The sequence below is a fragment of the Sminthopsis crassicaudata genome, chromosome 1 (genome assembly GCF_048593235.1).
Source record: "Sminthopsis crassicaudata isolate SCR6 chromosome 1, ASM4859323v1, whole genome shotgun sequence".
Taxonomy (NCBI): domain Eukaryota; kingdom Metazoa; phylum Chordata; class Mammalia; order Dasyuromorphia; family Dasyuridae; genus Sminthopsis; species Sminthopsis crassicaudata.
In genome coordinates this window covers 400,505,043-400,523,861 of record NC_133617.1, presented here as the reverse complement: position 1 = coordinate 400,523,861, position 18,819 = coordinate 400,505,043, and the positions used below count along the sequence as shown (strand labels likewise).

General features: G+C 36.8%; 1 protein-coding gene across 3 annotated transcripts in view; it reads left to right on the top strand.

Moving 5' to 3' along the window:
• Positions 1 to 18,819, top strand: part of PRKCB (protein kinase C beta) — a 629,528-nt gene that overhangs the window by 459,511 nt on the left and 151,198 nt on the right. For all 3 annotated transcript variants that reach the window (XM_074280025.1, XM_074280027.1, XM_074280026.1), the window contains one exon: positions 10,248 to 10,339. In XM_074280025.1, coding sequence (XP_074136126.1) covers positions 10,248 to 10,339 — 92 coding nt within the window. The remainder of the gene's footprint in view (positions 1 to 10,247; positions 10,340 to 18,819) is intronic.

Genomic DNA, 18,819 nt, shown 5'->3' with positions numbered 1-18,819 from the left:
GACAGATCATTTATCCTTATATGACCTGCACTCTGTAAATAGGGGCAAAATATTTAGCTTCCTCCACTGCCTTTTTGTTATGTCAAGGGGATATGTTAGATTTTGGAAGGCTAGAGTTGAAAGGCAGTCATCTGATCTACTCATCTTTTTTTTCCACATGAGAAAATGGAGCTTTACTAAGATAATATGACTTACTAAGATAATATAATATTTTGCCCAAGACACACACAACCAGTTAATGTAAGAGTGAAAATTCAACTCTTAATCCTGTGCTCACCTATATTGTGACTAGAAAACTTCTTAAGACAAAGTAATACAAGAAAATGACAGTTATATGTCTACTGTGGCAATTAGACAAGACAAGATGTGAACCTTGTAATTTTAGTTATTTTTGTATGCCTTAATTTCTCCTGCTAGAGTGTAAGCTCTTTAAGGATGGTGGCTTTCTTTTACTCATTCTGTGTTCTCCACAACTGTGCCTTAGATGTTATGGGTGATCAGTACCTATTTTTTGAATTAATCAATGAATAGATGAATGAACATGAATATTTGTGAAAAATTGTTTTAATCTTTTTATGGGATGAAAAAGAAATAACATTTTAATTCCTGTCCTTCAGCTTAATTGATTCAAATTGAGGAGACACTACAAACATAAAACATAAAAGCAATAACTAAAAACCTAAAAATGAACAATTTAATAAAATGTAAACTGTGTGAGCTTCTAAAGGAGCAGAGTAATAAAATGATTTGAAGTAGGTAGAGTTTGGGGAAAGAAATAAATTCAGAATAAGATGTGATTGATAAAAAAGAAGTAGGACAACATTCCAGGAAAGGTGAATGGTCTATCCAAAAATGGAAGCCAGGTGAAGGAGTCACCAAACAGGCTTGTTAGACCAAATTTAAGAATCCGTGGGAAAAAGTGAGAAGGAAATAAAGGTTGAATAGAGAAGGCCTTGAAGACCATGGTGAAACATTGGGGGTGATAGAAAGTTTAAGCAGATTTATAAAAATGGAGTAACAAGGACAAAATAATGTTTGAAGGTTTTTTTCTATTATTTAGAATCCAGATTGGCATGGAATGGGGACAGATTATTGGTAAAAGTTGCAGCTAGAGTGCTATTTCTGTAGTTTGGATTCTGAGTTGTTCTGAAAGAAAAGGAACAAAATGGACAATTTGAGAAATGAGTAACCTTTGCATAGAATAATGAATGCCATTGATAGAAAAAGGATAGTGAGCTCAGAAAGATGATTCATTGGAATAATTATTCAGTTTTTCCCAATATATTTTAGCTATTGGTGGGACATATGAATTGACCAATTGAGACATCAGGCTAGAGTGGTAATGAAAGGTTTCCTTAAAACCTTTAAATATCAGGCTTAAAAACCTTCTATACATATTTGGCAAGCAAAGCCAAGCAATTTGTGATGTATTCTTAGTGGGAGGAAGAAGGAAGTAGAAGAACAGGGGATCAAAGACTGAGCTGTGAGCATTGCTCATATTTAAAGGGAAGGAGAGTGAAAGGAGACAAAAAGGAAATTATGGAATGGAAACAGCAACAGAAACCAAGAAAGACTGCTAGGAGGCCCTGTTATAGAAGTGAGGGGTGATAGGATCATAAACTATCAAAGATGAGGGGAGGGAGTTTTTGGAAAAAATTACAGGATAAAGATTGAGAAAAAAACTGAGGAAGTGACTGCTAGGCAAGTGGCAGAGGAATAGGTGGGGAAAGGTAGCATTATTCATTTATTTTTTTAAAACAGAGTCAATCTTGCCAGACTAAAAGTACAGATTTTATGCACAGATCTAATTATTGATTGTCATAGAAGCTTTACTCTACTTTGTTTCTATCCTGGATGAGTTCTCCTTCAACAACCTGGAGGTACCCTGTTTGCTATTCCTAGATATTCACCAAATTAATGCCAAATTTAGTGCAACCCTTATTTGACATAGCCCATTACAGCTCAGAACTCCTAAGACCAACATATCAATTAGCCCTTAGCTTCCCTGGTAGCTGGGGTATGCATCCTTGTATCCAGTGAAATAATTTTATTGAACAAAAGAATGAAAAACTGAGTGAAGAATGGAGGGAAATGATTACATGCTAACTACTAGTGATACCCATAAAGAAAAGCAAGATGATCCCTCTCATCTTGCTGCACTCAAAGTGCTCCATTTTAATATGAGGATGGATGAATGGAAAGATCTTGACCTCCCAAGCATGCATCAATTGGGCAAATTTCAGCAATTTTAAGGGCATTGTCAGTAGGTTAAATGGGAGCTACCAAGGATATGGAGGGCATAATGACAGGGATGGTGGTAAGTCCTAGATAAAATGAGAATCCAGTGGCAGAGCAGGTGATAAAGTTTGGAGGTCTTTCACCTCACTGAAAGGATTATAATTAGGAATTTTCAAGTCACCCAAGTGGTGTGAGCTGCCATATTGTTCTTCCTATTAAGCTGCTCTGTGAGATCTGAGCTACCAGGTTTCAGGAGTAAGGGCAGTGCTGGCAATTTATTTTTATAATTTCACATAAACTTAAAGTCAAAAGAGGTAAATGTCAGATTGCATTGGGGTTAGAAAAGATGAAATAATTAAGAGAGTATAGCTGGAAAAATATCATAGAATCAGCCAATCAGAAACTTAAAGTTGTACAAGCCTTCAGCGGTCATCAGGTGCACCACAAATCCCTTGAATACAACAGTGTCACGAGTTTTCTTCCACTACTACATAAATATCTCCATTGATGGACAACTCCCTTCCTACCAAAGCTGGCCATTCCATTTTTACAGCATTAACTGTTAGACAGTTCTCTTCCTTAGCCTAAGGAGCACAAATTGAATCTTCCTTCCACATAACAATCATTTGAATATTTTTAAATTGTCATCATATTCCCTCAAAGTCTTGTTGTTAAATCATTTTAAGTCATGTCCAGATCTTTATGACTCTATTTGGGGTTTTCTTGATGGAGATACCAGAGCACTTTGCCATATCCAACTCATTTTACAAATGAGAAAACTTAGGCATATTGGATTAAGACACACAATTAGTAATTATCTAAGGACAGATTTGAACTCAAAAAGATGAATTTTCCTTACTTTAGGTCTAGCACTTTCTCCACCTACATGCTTCCTAAAAGTTTACTTTTTTCCAAGCCCAATACTTTGGTACCTTCAAGTGATTTCTGAATGTCAGGATTTTTAGTCACTTCACCAACCTGATTACCACTGTCTTCCACGTGTACCATAGCTTGTCAACATGCCTTTTAAAATGTGTCACCTAGAGTGAATACCAAACTCCAAATTTATTCTGATCAAGGCTGTTTGTAATTAGATTATAGCTTTCCTTCTTCAGGGTTTTATACTTTTGTTAATGCCATGTATAATTGCATTAGGCATTTTAGCAGCTATGTCATACTCAGGGCTCATATTGAGCTTTCAACTCACTAAAAACCTCTCAATCCTTTTCATAGGAATTATTTTCTCCTCATACTACCTCCACACTCTACATGTGCAATTGATTTTCCCCACTGATGTTAATTTTAAGACATTACAATGTGGTAACATGATTATATAAGGTAGATAATGTTGGATCTAGCATCAGAGGAGACCTTGGTTCAAATACTACCTCTAACAACTATTAGCTGTTTGATAATCATTTAGCACTTCTCTAGCCTTAATTTCTCTGTTTGTAAAATGGGGATAATAATCGCTATGATGGCTCTTTCACAAAAGACTCTTTACACAAAATTTGTAACAAGATTAAGTAAAAATAAGAATGTGTTTAATTATCATCATCATTATTATTAATCTGATAAGTTTTAAGTCATTATTACAACATATTGAAATCTCTTTGGAACCCCAGTTTTATTATCTGGTATGTTAGCTTCCAACCTTAAGCAAAATTTTTATGATTGTTAAAATAATAGTGTGAAAGGGAACTCATAGTACAAAGAGTTTGGGGCTTAGAGTTTGGAGAAGCTAGTGGTTCAAATCACATCTCTGGTGTGATTTGGGCCCCCAAGCAAGTCACTGAAGGAAAGTGAGACTTAGAAAAATTACCTGCAAAATAGACATGATTAATGTCTCTAGTGCCTACTTTTACAGGGCACTCATTATTATCATTATTATCTCAAATGAAATAATCTAAGTAACATGTTTTGCTATTGTTATCAATGAATGTTCCCTATCCTTAGTCTTCTCTAGGATAAATAATCCTAGTTTCTTCAATTGACTCATGTCATATAATTTTAAGTTCCCTCATCATCCTAGACTCTTCTTGGTTCCATGCCAGTTTGACACTCATGTTCCTGGCCATTGATTTGGTGTTTTCAGTACATTATGACAGATGTTTCAACTCTTCCTGTTATACTTTTTGGCTTTCAGGAAACCTTCTTCTACTTCATATTTAATATCAAAGGAAATAAATTTCACTGTGCAAATGCACATAAAAAGAAGGATTAATTTTCCATAAAGAAAACTATTGAGTACATAATATTTTCACACAATAAATTTATTAAATGTCTATCAGAACACGTTCAAATAAATATTCTCCATTATTTTCAAATAAATAATATTCTCCTGCCCTCTAGGATTATGTGTGTCCCAAATTAAGAACCCATGAAAAATTAGCATGTCTGCCACACTACTAGATTCACCTCAAAACTTTCCCTAACTTCCCATGGCCTAATGAATAAAATATGCACTCCTATTCCTGCCTGGCATTCAAGGCCTCCAAAATCTAACTGCAGCCCACCTTTCCTCCTTTATCTCATATACTCCTCTTCACATATTCTATGTTCTAGCCAAACAAGACTACTTTCTGTCCCCCAGTTCTCATCCTACTCTTTTCTATCTTGATGCTTTTGTTTATGCTTGGAATAGACTTCTTTCAGCCTCCACCTCCATCTGCTGAAGTCCTTCCCTCCCTTCAAAGGCTTGACTTGAGTGTTACCTCTTTTAGAAAGGTTAATCAAATTACAAAACAGACCTCAAAGGTGAAAAGTGATCTCTTCCCTTAAATTTTTCATGACTCTTTCCCTGGTCTTCTAATTTGCCCTCATCTCACACTCTTATCTTAGTTATTTGAGCAAATGTTAATTCCTCTATTAGATTATAAGCTATTTGAAAGCCAGGTCTGGGATATCACTGTTTTTATATTCATAGTCTAAATCACAGTGTCTTTCCCATAATAAGCACTTAATAATTATCTGCTTTATTGAATGGAATGGACATTTGAATGAGTTAACATTCATGAAATATGTATTAAGCAGCTCCTGTGTGTGGATCAGTGTAGTGGGTGCTGGGAAATACAGATTTTAGAAAATATCCATTATCCGCCCTTCTGGAGCTCACATTCAAGTAAAGGATTATCTTACAGAAAGGCAAAAATAATACAAGATAATCTACAAGTACGTAAGAGAGGTACAAACAAAATGCTACCTGATGCCCAACATATTATCTTCTACCTTTGCCATCTTTTATTGACAAGTTCCCAGGATGGGAGTCAGGGAGGATGTTAATACTCTGTCTCTATATTTCCACTGCCCACTCAGTTTCATTCCATTTGAAATCTGGTTTCTCACTCTGCTCTGTACTGAAACGGCTTTCCTTTGCAAAAAGATATCTCTTCACACCTAGATTCAATGATGGCCTCCTCTCCATCTCCATCCTCCTTGAACTCTGGAGCTTTTGAAATATACTCTCTTCTCAGCTATTTTCTGCTCCCTCGACTTCTACTTGTTCTTTCCCACCTATCAACTCTCCAGTGTTCTTTGATGGGTACTTATCCATTAAAGCAACACCTGTGACTCCAAGAAACTAGCACATGTCCTGTCCACACCCTAGTAAACCTCGGCAGCCAGTGCCAAACCAGGTGCGAGGTAACTAACTGAAGGGTCTCCAACCCACTAGTGAGTTTGAAAATTTCTAACTCAAGCACATGAAGACTTCCCCCAGTGGACAAGGAGCATGAAAACATTTGTTCCAGCAGCCATGGAGGTAACTGAAGAAGTGCTGTGGATGCTCTGAGCTTGGTCAGACTGAGCCAAGGTCATCCATTGTATCCCAGGTCATCATCAGCCATCTTGACTTTTGTCCTGCCATCAGATGAGTCTGGGAGAAAGAGTAAAGCTGACAACTTTGAGCAACTCTGCCTAACTTAAATCTATTTCACACACGAGTCAAAACATCGCCCTGGGATGTCATTGATTCTCTTCGAAAGTGAAAGATGAACAACAAAAATCCATTGAACTTCTAATCATAGATGTCTCCTTAGTCCTTTTGCTGGGTCCGTCTCTCATTTTTCTTTATCCTTTTCCCCCATGGTAATATCATTTCTACTTTGAGTTCAAATACCATGTTTATGCAGATGACAATAAGATATATTTTTTCCTGTGAACCTCAGTCCCTTAGTTCTAATTTCCTGAATGACACTCCACCTAGTTGCCCCATTGACATCTCAAGTTCAAGATGCCCGAAGCCTAATGTGTTATCTCTACCTTGTCTACTCAGAAGAAAAAAATCATTTCCTTCAAACTTTTCTATTTGTATAGAGCCACAGCATCATTCTTCCAGATACCTAGGGTCTTATCTTCATAGTCATTTTTGATTCTTCCTTTATCCTTTCCCTCATATAACCATTTGTCAAATCTTGTCGATTCTATTTATACAACATTTCTTCTATCATTGCCTTTCTCTCCACTTATATAGCCATAACTCTAAGTTCCCCTTTTTTTGCCTGGACTATTATAATAACTTCCCTCAAAAAGCCGTTTGTCAAATCTTGTCAATTCTATTTATATAACATTTCTTCTATCATTGCTTTTCTCTCTACTTACATAGCCATCACTCCAAGTTCTTTTTTTTTTTTGCCTAGACTATTATAATAACTTCTTGATTGATCTCTTAGATTCCAGTTTTTATTCCATTATCTAATTCATCCTTCTTTCACTGGCCAAAATTATTTTATTAAGGGATAGGGGTGATGCAATCACTCATCTGCTCAAAAGCTGTCAGTGGCTCCCTTTTGCCTCTAGGAAGAAAGACAAAGCTTTGCCTTTAAACTTAACTATAATTTGATTCCTATTAATTAAATATAAAGTTCCCAGGACTGATAGAGTCATACATTCTTTGTGTATGTGTTCATATGATATTGTTATTTTTACCCCATAGAATGTAAGTTCCTTGAGGGAAGAGACTTGAGAAAATTGTATCTTTTTCATTTTGTATGAGCTCTGCATATTTTTTGTAATTAATATGAATTGAATTTGATTGAAACAGTATTTATTGTGAGTGAGGATAGATATTTTTAAAAAAGATTCCTAGAGGAAATGGCATTTAAAATGAATGGGTGAATAGGTGAATGGATGGAATGCTAAAGCATTTACAATGTCCAAAGGACAATATTTACAGGAAATGCATGGGGTGTATATAGTCTGAGAACAAGCCTAGCTGAGTTCAGAGAGCTCCGCAATCATACTGGTTGCAGAATATTGACTTTTTCGGTTATAGAAACTTGAACCATAGAAAGATTTGCAGTCCGTGTTATTTGCCAGGAACAGCTGAAATCATGCATCACTGATGAAAAAAAGAATGAATGAGGCTATAAGCAATCCAGAGATAACAAAAAGAGCATAAATGTAGGGAAATATGAAGTTATGTTCAGAAAAAGATATTCAAATCAGTTTTTATTGGAATCTAGGGTGGAGGAGTAGCAAGAAATAAGATCAGAAATAAAATGTGAAGGAAAATTATGGAGAGCTTTGAATGCCAGACTAGGGAGATAAAACAATGTGTATTAAGTAGACAGAAAGAGTCTTTTAGCCAGGGAATGGGACAGAATTAGGTTTTTGGAAAAATTAATCTGTGTGCAGGTGGAAAGGAATAGAAGTGAGGAGACTACTGAACCAGCCCACTTATAAGCTGATGTAGTCCTGGATGAAGCTGGTCATTGTAGAAAAGAAAGGAAGGGTCATTGTATGAGATACTGCATAAGTACAATTAACAGAATGTGGTGACTTATAGATAGGCAAGGGAGAGGGTACAGTCAAGGATGAATCCAAGTTTCTGAGGCTAGGGTCTGGTGGTACTGACTAATAATAGGGATGTGAACTGATTCTATTGTAGAATAAAATTCAAATTTACAAAGCTTTGCAGAACTTCCCAACCCCCAGATAAGTCTGAACACATATTCACATGGGACCTTCTGCAGATCCAGAATGGCCATGCATTAACTGACCCAGAGAGCATGAGTCGTCCATTAAAGGAGTCGCAGAGGAGTGGGTATGCATTAGTAAAAGCCTCTAATGAGCACTATATTATCATGGCTAATGACCTGAGAAAAATTCATTAAGGAAACCTAAGTTTTCGGAGTGGAAGCCTTTGGACTTTATCCAAGGTTTTGAGGCTGGACAGATGCTAATTCCACTTAGGTGGTTTCAGTTAATTTTTCTTTAAATGATCCCTTCTTTGGACCTGGAAACCCAGACTCCAGTGCCCAAATCCAGCTTACAATCAATCACCAGTGAAAAGAGATTGGTTTATCAGAACTGAGAGGTAGCATAATATGGAACGATTGTTGGATGGAGAATCAGAAGTCCTGAGTTCAAGTTTTGACTCCAAAACTTAGCAACCATGATACTATACCATAGGCAAATCACTTCTCTTTTGAGCCTCCATTTTCTCATCTTATCTGTATTTTATAGATAAATGATTATTGTATTACTCAACTTTATGTTGGCTGTGTAGAAAGCTCTCCAGAAATTCAAAACCCTTCTTGAATGTAAATTGTTAGTACTGGCCTTTTAGATCGGGCCATTAGTTTCCTTGGTTATACTTTTTTCTCGTTTTGAGAATTATGTTGTCAAAATGACATCGAACGTTGTTTAATGTGCTTTTATTTTTCCCGGACAAGCTTTTTCCTGTCATGTCCTGGCTAATCCCAAATAGACTTCTTGGGAAATAGAAAACATAGAAGTATGCTTTCCTTGTAGCAGTTTGCATTTGAGAAATATAGCTAGACAAAATCCTGAATCAAGAACAAGTAGGTTCTGGAAGGTGCTGCAAAGTAAGGGGACATAATTAAAGAGCTATAGGTAAATTAACGTATCCTCTGAATCTGTCTCCTCTCCTATTTCATGGCGACTGACCTAGTGTAGGTGCTTATTACTTCACACATAAATTAGTATAAAAGTCTAATTAGCTTCTCTATAGGCAGTCTCTCTCCTCTCTTCCACACTTCTCTTAAAATAATTTTTGTAAAGAGGTTGTGTTTCTGCTCGAGAAGTTTCATTCACTGCTACTTTCTCTACAGTAAACTGAGATCTGTTGAAGACCTTAGTTTTAAAAATCCTAGATTTCCCATTATAAACAAGGCTATCCCCACTCTTGATCTATGTCTTGCCACTGGACTTAGATGGCTCTGGAGGGGAAATTGAGGCAGGTGACCCTGCACAGCTCTTCCTACTTAAATCAAATTCATTTGATGTCATGGCATCCCTTCCCTGATGTCATGGTCCTCTTCAAGAGCAAAAGGCAAACAGTAAAATATAAACTCCTCATTTTGGTACTTAAAATACAATTGGATACTTAAAATCTGTACTCAGCTTATCCTACTTACCCAATAGTCATTTTCCATTATTCCTCTACATGTTCTATCCACACTAAACCACTAATTGTTATTCAAATTCAGTGTTATATCTCCTACCTCCATGCCTTTTTCCACAGCCTGACTACCAAGCCTAGAATGCCCTCCTTCCTTACTTTGCTTCTTGGAATCTGTAGCAATCTTAAAGACTCATCTAAAGTTTTCCCTTTGACAAAACATCTTTTCTGTTATTTGCATGTTATATGCTAAGCCATAGAAATCCATGATCATGATGAGGCTGTTAATTGAGTCATTTCAGTTAAGCTTGACTGTCCCTAACTCTGTTGTGAGGTTTTCTTGGCAAAGACACTGGAGTGGTTTGTCATTTCCTTCTCCAAGTCATTTTTACAGATGAGATGCTGAGGCAAACAGGGTTAAGTCACTTGCCCAGGATCACACGGCTGGTAAGTATCTGACCCTGGATTTGAACTCAGAAAGATGAGTCTCCCTGGTTCCAGGTCCAGTGCTCTCTCCACTGCACCATCTCGCTGCCCAGAGTCACACTATTTCTTGGTTTTTGTAGAACAGAAGTTTGAATTTTCTCATTCAGACCTGAAGATCTCCAAAGCACTAATTTTTCTGTTTCTTCCATTATTTTGCCAGGATCGCCTGTATTTTGTGATGGAGTATGTGAATGGTGGAGATCTCATGTATCAGATACAGCAGGTTGGACGATTTAAAGAACCACATGCTGTGTAAGTAATCACCTTGATCAGTCTTCTCTTTTGGATGTAAGGGAGGGAGCCCTGGGCAGAAGAATGTAATGAATCTGGTAAGATAAAATTATAAGGATAATTGTAAAATATTACATTTCGGTTCAAGGAATCAGCTTCCTAAGTATAGGATGTTATGGGAGGAAAATCTAAAGGTGTCAGGGAATGCCATCCATTCATTAGTGCAATCAACAATTCCAACCAAAAAAATTATCATTTAATCTTAGGCTTCATTCAGAGAGAATTAGTGTCCAGATTGGATTTTTACTCTAATCAGACTGACTGATCAGACTGCATTTAATTATGGGTGCCATATATTAAGAAATCAAGTGACAATTTACAACTGTCCAGGACAAGATGTCCAGGATTCTTAGGGAATCATAAGAGATTCATTTGAAGGATCTAGGGATGCTTAGGCTGGAGAAGACAAATCATGGATGTTAACAGGATGGCTGAGTATTTTAAAAGGTTTGTCCCCAGATAGAGAATTATACTAGTGTTTAGTATGGACCCAGAAGGGGAGAACTGGAGAGAAAAATGGAAGCTGCAGAAAGAAAGATTCAGTCTGATATAATAAGATTTTTTTTTAAAAAAACAGAGTTTATAGGATTACATGTTTAGAGCCAGAAAGGGACTTAGAGAACATTAAATCTAATCTCCTTATTGCCTTCTCTCTCCCTTTAATTATTTCCTATTTATCCTATGTGTAGCTTGCTTTTTATAAATTTGTTTGTGTGCTGCCTCCCCCATTAAATTAACTTCCTTGGGACAGGCATTCTCTTTTGCCCCTTTTTATATCCCTAGAATTTAGCACAGTGCCTGGCACATAGGAGATGTTGTTATTGCTATTGTTGTTTAATAGACTTCATTCTTGGCAGAGGTACTGGCGTAGTGTACCATTTTCTTCTCATTTTACATATAAAGAAACTGAGGCAAACTGAGCTAGTGTCTGAGGTCATACTTGAAATCTTCAGAAATATGAGTCTTCCTTATTCCTGAACCACATTCTATCCACTGCATCACCCAGCTTCCCTGACACATAGTAAGGACTTAATAAATGTTAATTGGTTGTAAAAACAAAAAAACAAAAAAAAAAAAAAAAAAAACAAACAAACAAAAAACCTATGCTCTGTATACATTACACAGCTGGTATGAATCTGAGACAAGGTTAGAATTTAGGTTTTCCTGACTCCAAACCTAGTGTTATATTTACAATGCTACCTAGCTTCATCAATAGTTCAGTAGAATCTTATGGAAAATCTGGGCTTCTCCTTTACTGGGGGTATTGAAGCAAAGACTTGATGTGAAATTTTCAGGAATTTCATATCAAAAATTCCTGCTCAAATCTGAATTTTACAACAAATCCTTTCATACTCCCTCTAGTTTTGATCTTCTATGATTCAGGGAAGAGATTGTAGGTGGAATGGATTAAAAACAAAAGAAAACAGATGACAGATGGATGGAAGGAGAGACTGGAAAACTCTATTCTCTGGGAGTTTGGGACTATTTATTAATTATAATTTTTATTTATTTGTTTGTTTGTTCGTTTGGGGGTTTTGTCCCTTTATCTCCTGGTTTTTATTTAGTGATTTTCAGTATGTCATGAGGAATGATCAAGGAGCCCTATCTTTACCCTGCCCCACATGCATCCCTCTATCTATTGAATAGTACATTTACATCCCAAATGTGGCGAGGTTAGATTTCTTCCCACTTAGAGAGCTTCTTCAGCCTTGGCTGCTTCTGTCCATTTTCTCACATCTGACTAGTTCTAACCCATGTCCTCCACTTCTACTTGTATCGCTGTCTTCAAATATTTGAAGGGATGTCATGTGAAAGAGGGATTAGCCTTGTTCTGCTTGGCTAGAGAGAGCTGAATTTAGAGGAATGGACAGAAGTTACAGAAGATAGATGTAAGGGAAAATTTCCTAACAATTAAGAGCTGTCCAAAAGTGAAATGGGCTGCCTCCAGTGTCAGTGAGTTCTACATCAAAGAGAAGCTAAATATGTGACCACCTGTCAGGGATATTGTTTTTAAAAAGGAGTCTTATTTTGGTTAGGTGTTGGTTATATTACCTTTCAGTCTTGGAAGTCTGTATTTTCCCAACACCAGCCATGTAGAGCTGAACTGTCTTGCTGATCACTATCAATGTTCATCATACGCTGGGTCTGGAGTCAGATCTGCCCTCAGGTACTTACCAGCTGTGTGACCCTTGCCAAGTCACCACTCTTCATGACCCATTTGGGGTTCTCTTGACAAAAATACTGGAGTGGATTGTAGGTGTCAGACGCTGCACCTGAACTAAGAAAATGAGTTCTCCTTACTCCGGGGCTGGCACATTATCTACTATGTCTCTTCATAGGTAACATGTAAATAATATTTTCCAGAGTTGTTATTAGGATCAATTCCTCCTTTACTCACTTTACTCAATATTTCTCTTTCCCTAAGTATCCTTGGCCTCCCACTTGAATTCTCCTTTATTTCTTATTCCCAGAGTCAGTGAGTCTCTCCCTGGACAGATTGGGGTTGGGGAAGTCAGGGGTCAGGGCAGAAGTAGGAGCTGCACTCTTTGCCAGTTATTACCAACTATTGCTAAAGATTTAGCTCAGTCCTTAATATATAATAGACCAGTATAAATTATACCACATAGATACCACAGGTTGAGTTCCTTGCCATGTCAGAGGAGAAAGGCACTTTCCTTAGAGGTTAAAATGCTCTCTCCCCCAATGCCAGAGCTACAGATGCCATGTGGGTAGAGGATAGAATAGATGGCCTCAGGGATTCTTTCCAACTGTGAGCTTCTGTGAAGGAAGTATTATAAAAATCTAAGACTGGAGCCATCTAATCCAACTCAAGAATCCATTTTTGGAAGTTTTCATCCATTTCACTTAAATTATCAGATTTATTGGCATACAGTTGGGCAAACTAGCACCTAATTATTGCTTTAATTTCTTCCACAAAATCCCCTTTCTACAATATTCCTGTCAAGACATCATTCAGCCTCTGCTTGTCTACTTACAGAGACAGAGAATTCATTCTCTCCTAAAGCTGCCCACTCTGTGGATGAGTCAAATTGTTGGGAAGTTTTTCCTGACTTCATAACTAAATCTTTCTACAAGTCCTACTCATTATTCTGAGCTCTACCCTTTTGAATTACATATTTTTTCTCATTTCCAGATTAATAGATATGTTCTAGATGCTTTGCTTTGGCATGTTTAGCTCAAAGTTAAGGAAGAGCTTTCTCTTTTTGAAATATACTCTGCCACTCCATGATTCTGTGATTCTCCTAGACCATGCTCTGAGCTCCAAGTCTAAGAGCATAAACTCCCACCAGCAGTACTGGATATTGCTTTTCTCCTCTGGCATCTATTCCAAATTAGGCCTCTTTTCCAGTCTGTTGCAGTCCAGTGGTGGTGACTTCGCTCTATGGGTTCTGATTAATTTTTAACATCTGGCACACTGTTTCTGAATAGAGTGCTAGATTCACTTGTAGTTTGGGAGTTAGCTTACAGTTTTCTTAGAGTTCTGATATGGACTGTTTAGTGCACAGATGTTGCCAAGGGCATGCTAAATGAAGCATCATTAGGAGAGATAAGGGCCCCAGGCTTTTCTTTTTTCCTGTATTCTAATTCCATGTCCTACAGACTCCTGCTTTATTCTTTTTTCCAAGTAAGGAAGCCTGAACTCCTTGTTATTAGTTTAAATGCTGAATACATCAATAGCTAGCATTTAACTAGTATTTGAAGATTTGCAAAGCTATTTGTGTTTGATCATTTGATCAAAATTCCGAGCTATCATTATGGGATCCTCATTTGGCCCTGCTCATTTGATCCTCAAAATAACTCTGAGAGGTAGATGCTATTATTATTATTATTATTATTCCCATTTGAAAGATGAAGAAAGTGGGCCTAAGAAAGGTTCACTGACTTGCCTGGAGTCACCTATCCAGTCTGAGGGTAGGATTTGAAATCAAGCTTTCCAGCTTCAAGTCCAACACTCTACACATTATGCTAACTGGCTGTCTGAATGGATCCCCACTCTCTGAATCCACCAGAATTTTTTCTGTCTCTTGTTGTGTCTTTCAGCTATAGCTGTCCATGAAAAAGATTGGACTGTGCCATTTCCTCATCTTTTCCCATGACTAATACATAAAGTCTTGGAATCTTGGAATTGTAAAGTGGTTCAAAGATCATCTGAGATAACCCTTCCTCTGACCTGAATCATGAATACCCTTTATAACATACATCCTTATATGCTAAAATATATCCTTAAAATATACTCTACTTGGCTCTGAAGCAGCTAGCTAGGTGGTGCAGTGAATAGATAGTGGGCTTGGACTCAGGAAGAAGTGAGTTCAGGTAGCTATGTGGTCCTGGGCAAGGCAAGTCACTTAACTTAAACTGCTTCAGTTTCCTGAGTCGTAAAGTGGGGATCATTAATAGTGCATTCCTCATAAGATTATTGTAAAGATAACATGAGATAATATTTGTAAAGCACGGTGTCTGGTACATAGTAATTTTTATTTCCTTGCCTTCTTTTCCTTGAAACTTTTCAGGAATGATAAGCTCACTACCTACAGAGCCAGTAGTTCTGTTTAGTCAGAATTGCTGAGCTCAGTCAGATCGTTTGGGCTTGAGGCTAACCTTTGTCCCTTGATAAACATGTAACTATGGGCAAACTGTGCTTATGCTCATAGATTTTTGTGAACAAAATGTCTTATGCACTATAAAGTGTTAAGTGGTGACTTTTATTTTTATCATTTTATCTTTTATGAGTTTCAAATATATTGAATTATTTTTAAAAGCTAAATCAGGCTTTAAAGAAAGTACAGAATGGAAAAGCCTAAATATCAAGGCATATTGAGCTTAACCTCCTAGATATCAGAGTGGTTCAGAAATTAAAACATGCTACCTTAATAGGAAGTCAACTCATCATCTCTGAGAAAGTGCTAGCAAAGACAAGTTGACTACATCTGGGATGTTGTGGAGTTAATTCTTGGATGGTTCAAGGAGAGTTAGATGACTTATGTGGTCCTTTCAACCTAATAAAAAATTATAATAATAACTAGCATTTATGTAGCCCTTTTAAATATTGCAAAATGCTTAGATTATCTCATTTGACCCTTATAATAGTCCTGTGAGGAAGATTTCATTCATAGGTAGGCAGGAAGACTGAGGCTGAAAGGAGTTACATGACTTGCTCAGGATCATATAGCTAATAAGTGGAATTTGAACTCAGATCTTCCTTTGTTCAAATTTAACACTGTGTTGCCTAGCTGGAACTCTAGGGTACTAAGGTTTTATGTATCAGCCACTAGAAGAGAACAATAATATTTATAGAAATTGCAGTCTCAGTCCACAACATTCTTCTTGTTATGGTATTATACCACCTGGATCTCTACTCTTCTCCTTCAATGTCTTGACTTTCCTTGCCTATATCTTTTGGAATTGACTGGTGAGTTCTGTTCTTTACCTCTTTACCAGAATTATTATTCTGGACTGGATGACATTTAATTGTTCTAGACAGGTAGGATGCTCTGTCTCCAAGTTATACAGGTCATCAATAACTGCAAAAGTTCAGAGGAAAGAGACTGTGTGAGAGATAATATCTGTTATTTGAGAATCTGAGATTATGTGATTTACATTGGTTATATGGGATTATAAAACACTCATTAACTAGTTTGGCTCAAGCAGATGTAAGTGAGTAACTGTAGTTTTAACTAAAGGACTGAATTGAATTCTACTTTTGAGGAAATGAACTCATTGCAGAGGGCCTCATCTAGAACAGTGAAATGGGTTCAATATGACCTCAGAAAACAACTAAATCTAGGATTTACCAGACACTTCTCAACAACTGGATATCATATCCACACAAATGCAGATTGCAAGTCAGATGAAGTAGACATGAATAGAAAAAGCAGGAAAGACCATTGAAAGTAGCATTTTGCAGTCAATGGTACTGGTGGTGGTAGGGGGGAAAAGGAGGAGAAAGAAATTGCAAAATGTCTACAAAACCATCTGTTCACCAAGCACTAAAATTTTGATCTTTAATAATTTTCTAGCATTTGGATAAGAGCTTTAAAAAGGTTTGCAAGGCATTTTACAAATGTTATATAATTTTATCCTCACAGCAACCATGGGAGGAAAATGCTATTATTATCTCTATTTTATAGTTGGGGGAAACGGAGGCAAACATAGGCAGAAATACTTTCACAGTATCACTCAGCTAGTAAGGATTCTGAGGTCAGATTTAAATCCAGGTTTTCCTGACTCCAAATCCTGCACTCTATTCATTCTACTACCTAATTATCTCCATTTTTATTTAGCTCCAACAGAATAAATTCACTTACTATAATATGAGAGCCTATATTATTTTTTATTTTATTTTATAATGATAACCTTTTATTTTAAAAATATTATGCAAAGACAGTTTTCAACATTCATTGCTGTAAAACCTTGTGTTCTAAATTTTTCTCCTTCCCTTTCCACCTTCCCCATCCTTGACAGCAAGCAATCCAATATAGGTTAAACATGTGCAATTTTTCTAAATATATTCCCATGTTTATCATGCTGCAAAAGAAAAAGCATATCAAAAAGGGAAAAAATTGAGAAAGAAAAAAACAAGCACATAAACAACAACAAAAAACTGGAAGCACTATGTTGTGATCCACCGTCAGTCCCCATAGTCCTCTCTTTGGATGCAGATGGCTCTCTCCAACACAAATCTATTGAAATTGTCCTGAATTATCTCATTGCTGAAAAGAGCTACATCCATCACAGTTCATCATCACCTAATCTTCTTATTGCCATGTACAATGTTCTCTTGGTTCTGCTTACTTCATTCAGCATCAGTTCATGTAAGTTTCTCCAGATCTTTCAGAAATCAGCCTGATGGTCGTTTTTTACAGAACAATAATATTCCATAATATTCATATGCCACAATTTATTCAGCCATTTCTCCAATTGATGGACATCCACTCAGTTTCTAGTTTCTTGCCACAAAGAGGGCTGCCACAAACATTTTTGCACATGTGGGTCCTTTTCCCTTTTTTATGATCTCTTTAAGATATAAGCCCAGTAGAAACACTATTGGATCAAAAAATATGTACAATTTGATAGCTCTTTGGACATAGTTTCAAATTGATCTCCAGAATGGTTGGATCAGTTCACAATTCCATCAGCAATGTATCAGTGTCCCAGTTTTCCCACATCCCCTCCAACATTTATCATTATCTTTCCCTGTAATCTTAGCTAATCTGAGAGATATAAGTAGTATTTTAGTATTAATATTAGTATTTTTATTATTTCTCTAATCAATAGTGATTTAGAGCATTTTCCCATAACCAGAAATGGCTTTAATTTCTTCATCTGAACATTGTCAATTCATATCCTTTGACCATTTATCAATTGCAGAATAAAAAGTCTATATTATTAATAGAGTACATAAGAGTGGGAATTGGTTATTGACCCATATAAGTGATATTCATTGAGAATGAGAATTGCCATTCTTGATCTCCTAGTTCAAAGCTTGTAAGACTATAGGTGTTACACATGGTGTTACATAACTGAATGCTGTGAAATTATAATTTATTTTGTGTAAATATTTTATTTGTATTTCATACACTTGTTTTATATTTTATATACTTTTATACACTATTTTATATACTTATATACCCTATTTTATATATCTATATACTTGGGATGGCATAAACATTTCCTGGGCAAGTGGAAAAAGCTTTAGAAGCCCTACACTAAGTCCCCAGTGATATATATGGGGATGGCGGGGAGAGGAGGTAATTAGGCTAACACCATTTCTGCTTTGTTTTTCCATGCTCTACATCTCAGATCTATCAACTGGTACTGACCTAGTTAGACCTTTTTCTTTACTTTTCCCAACAATGACAAGAGGAGAGAGGAAAATTCTGAATCAGTTTTAATCGTATGCCCTATGATTAATAGGAGGAAGAAGAAATGGAAATGGGAGAAGAAAGAAAGCCAAATCATACCTACTTCTGTGTGCAAAGAATGTGTACGCCATGCAGAAATTGTCACTCGTCTGTCTTTCTTATAAGGCAGAAGCATTATTTATCACTAAGCGAAAGCCCTTCTCTTTTTTTTTTTCCTTGCAAGATAAGCAAAAAATAAAGCAAGCACATTTAGGGCCTTTAATCATCTCTCTCTCTCTCAGAAACCATAGTTACCCACCTGTACCGTCTGGTGCTACTCTAGTCAATAAGTGTTCCATTATCCCAACATCAGTGCTAGTCAAAGAAGCTCTCTTCGACTGATTCTTCCTCTAGATTCTTTCTCAGATCCATATTCTCCCAGATGAGCCACTGGCCTCTGTCTACTAGATAACAGACCGAGCTTGGTGGTGGATGTCACACAGGTTTCTCAGGACCGCTGCTGTCCCTGATGACACGGTTGGGAATCAGACCTCTGCCTGGGAGATAGTATTCTCGAAC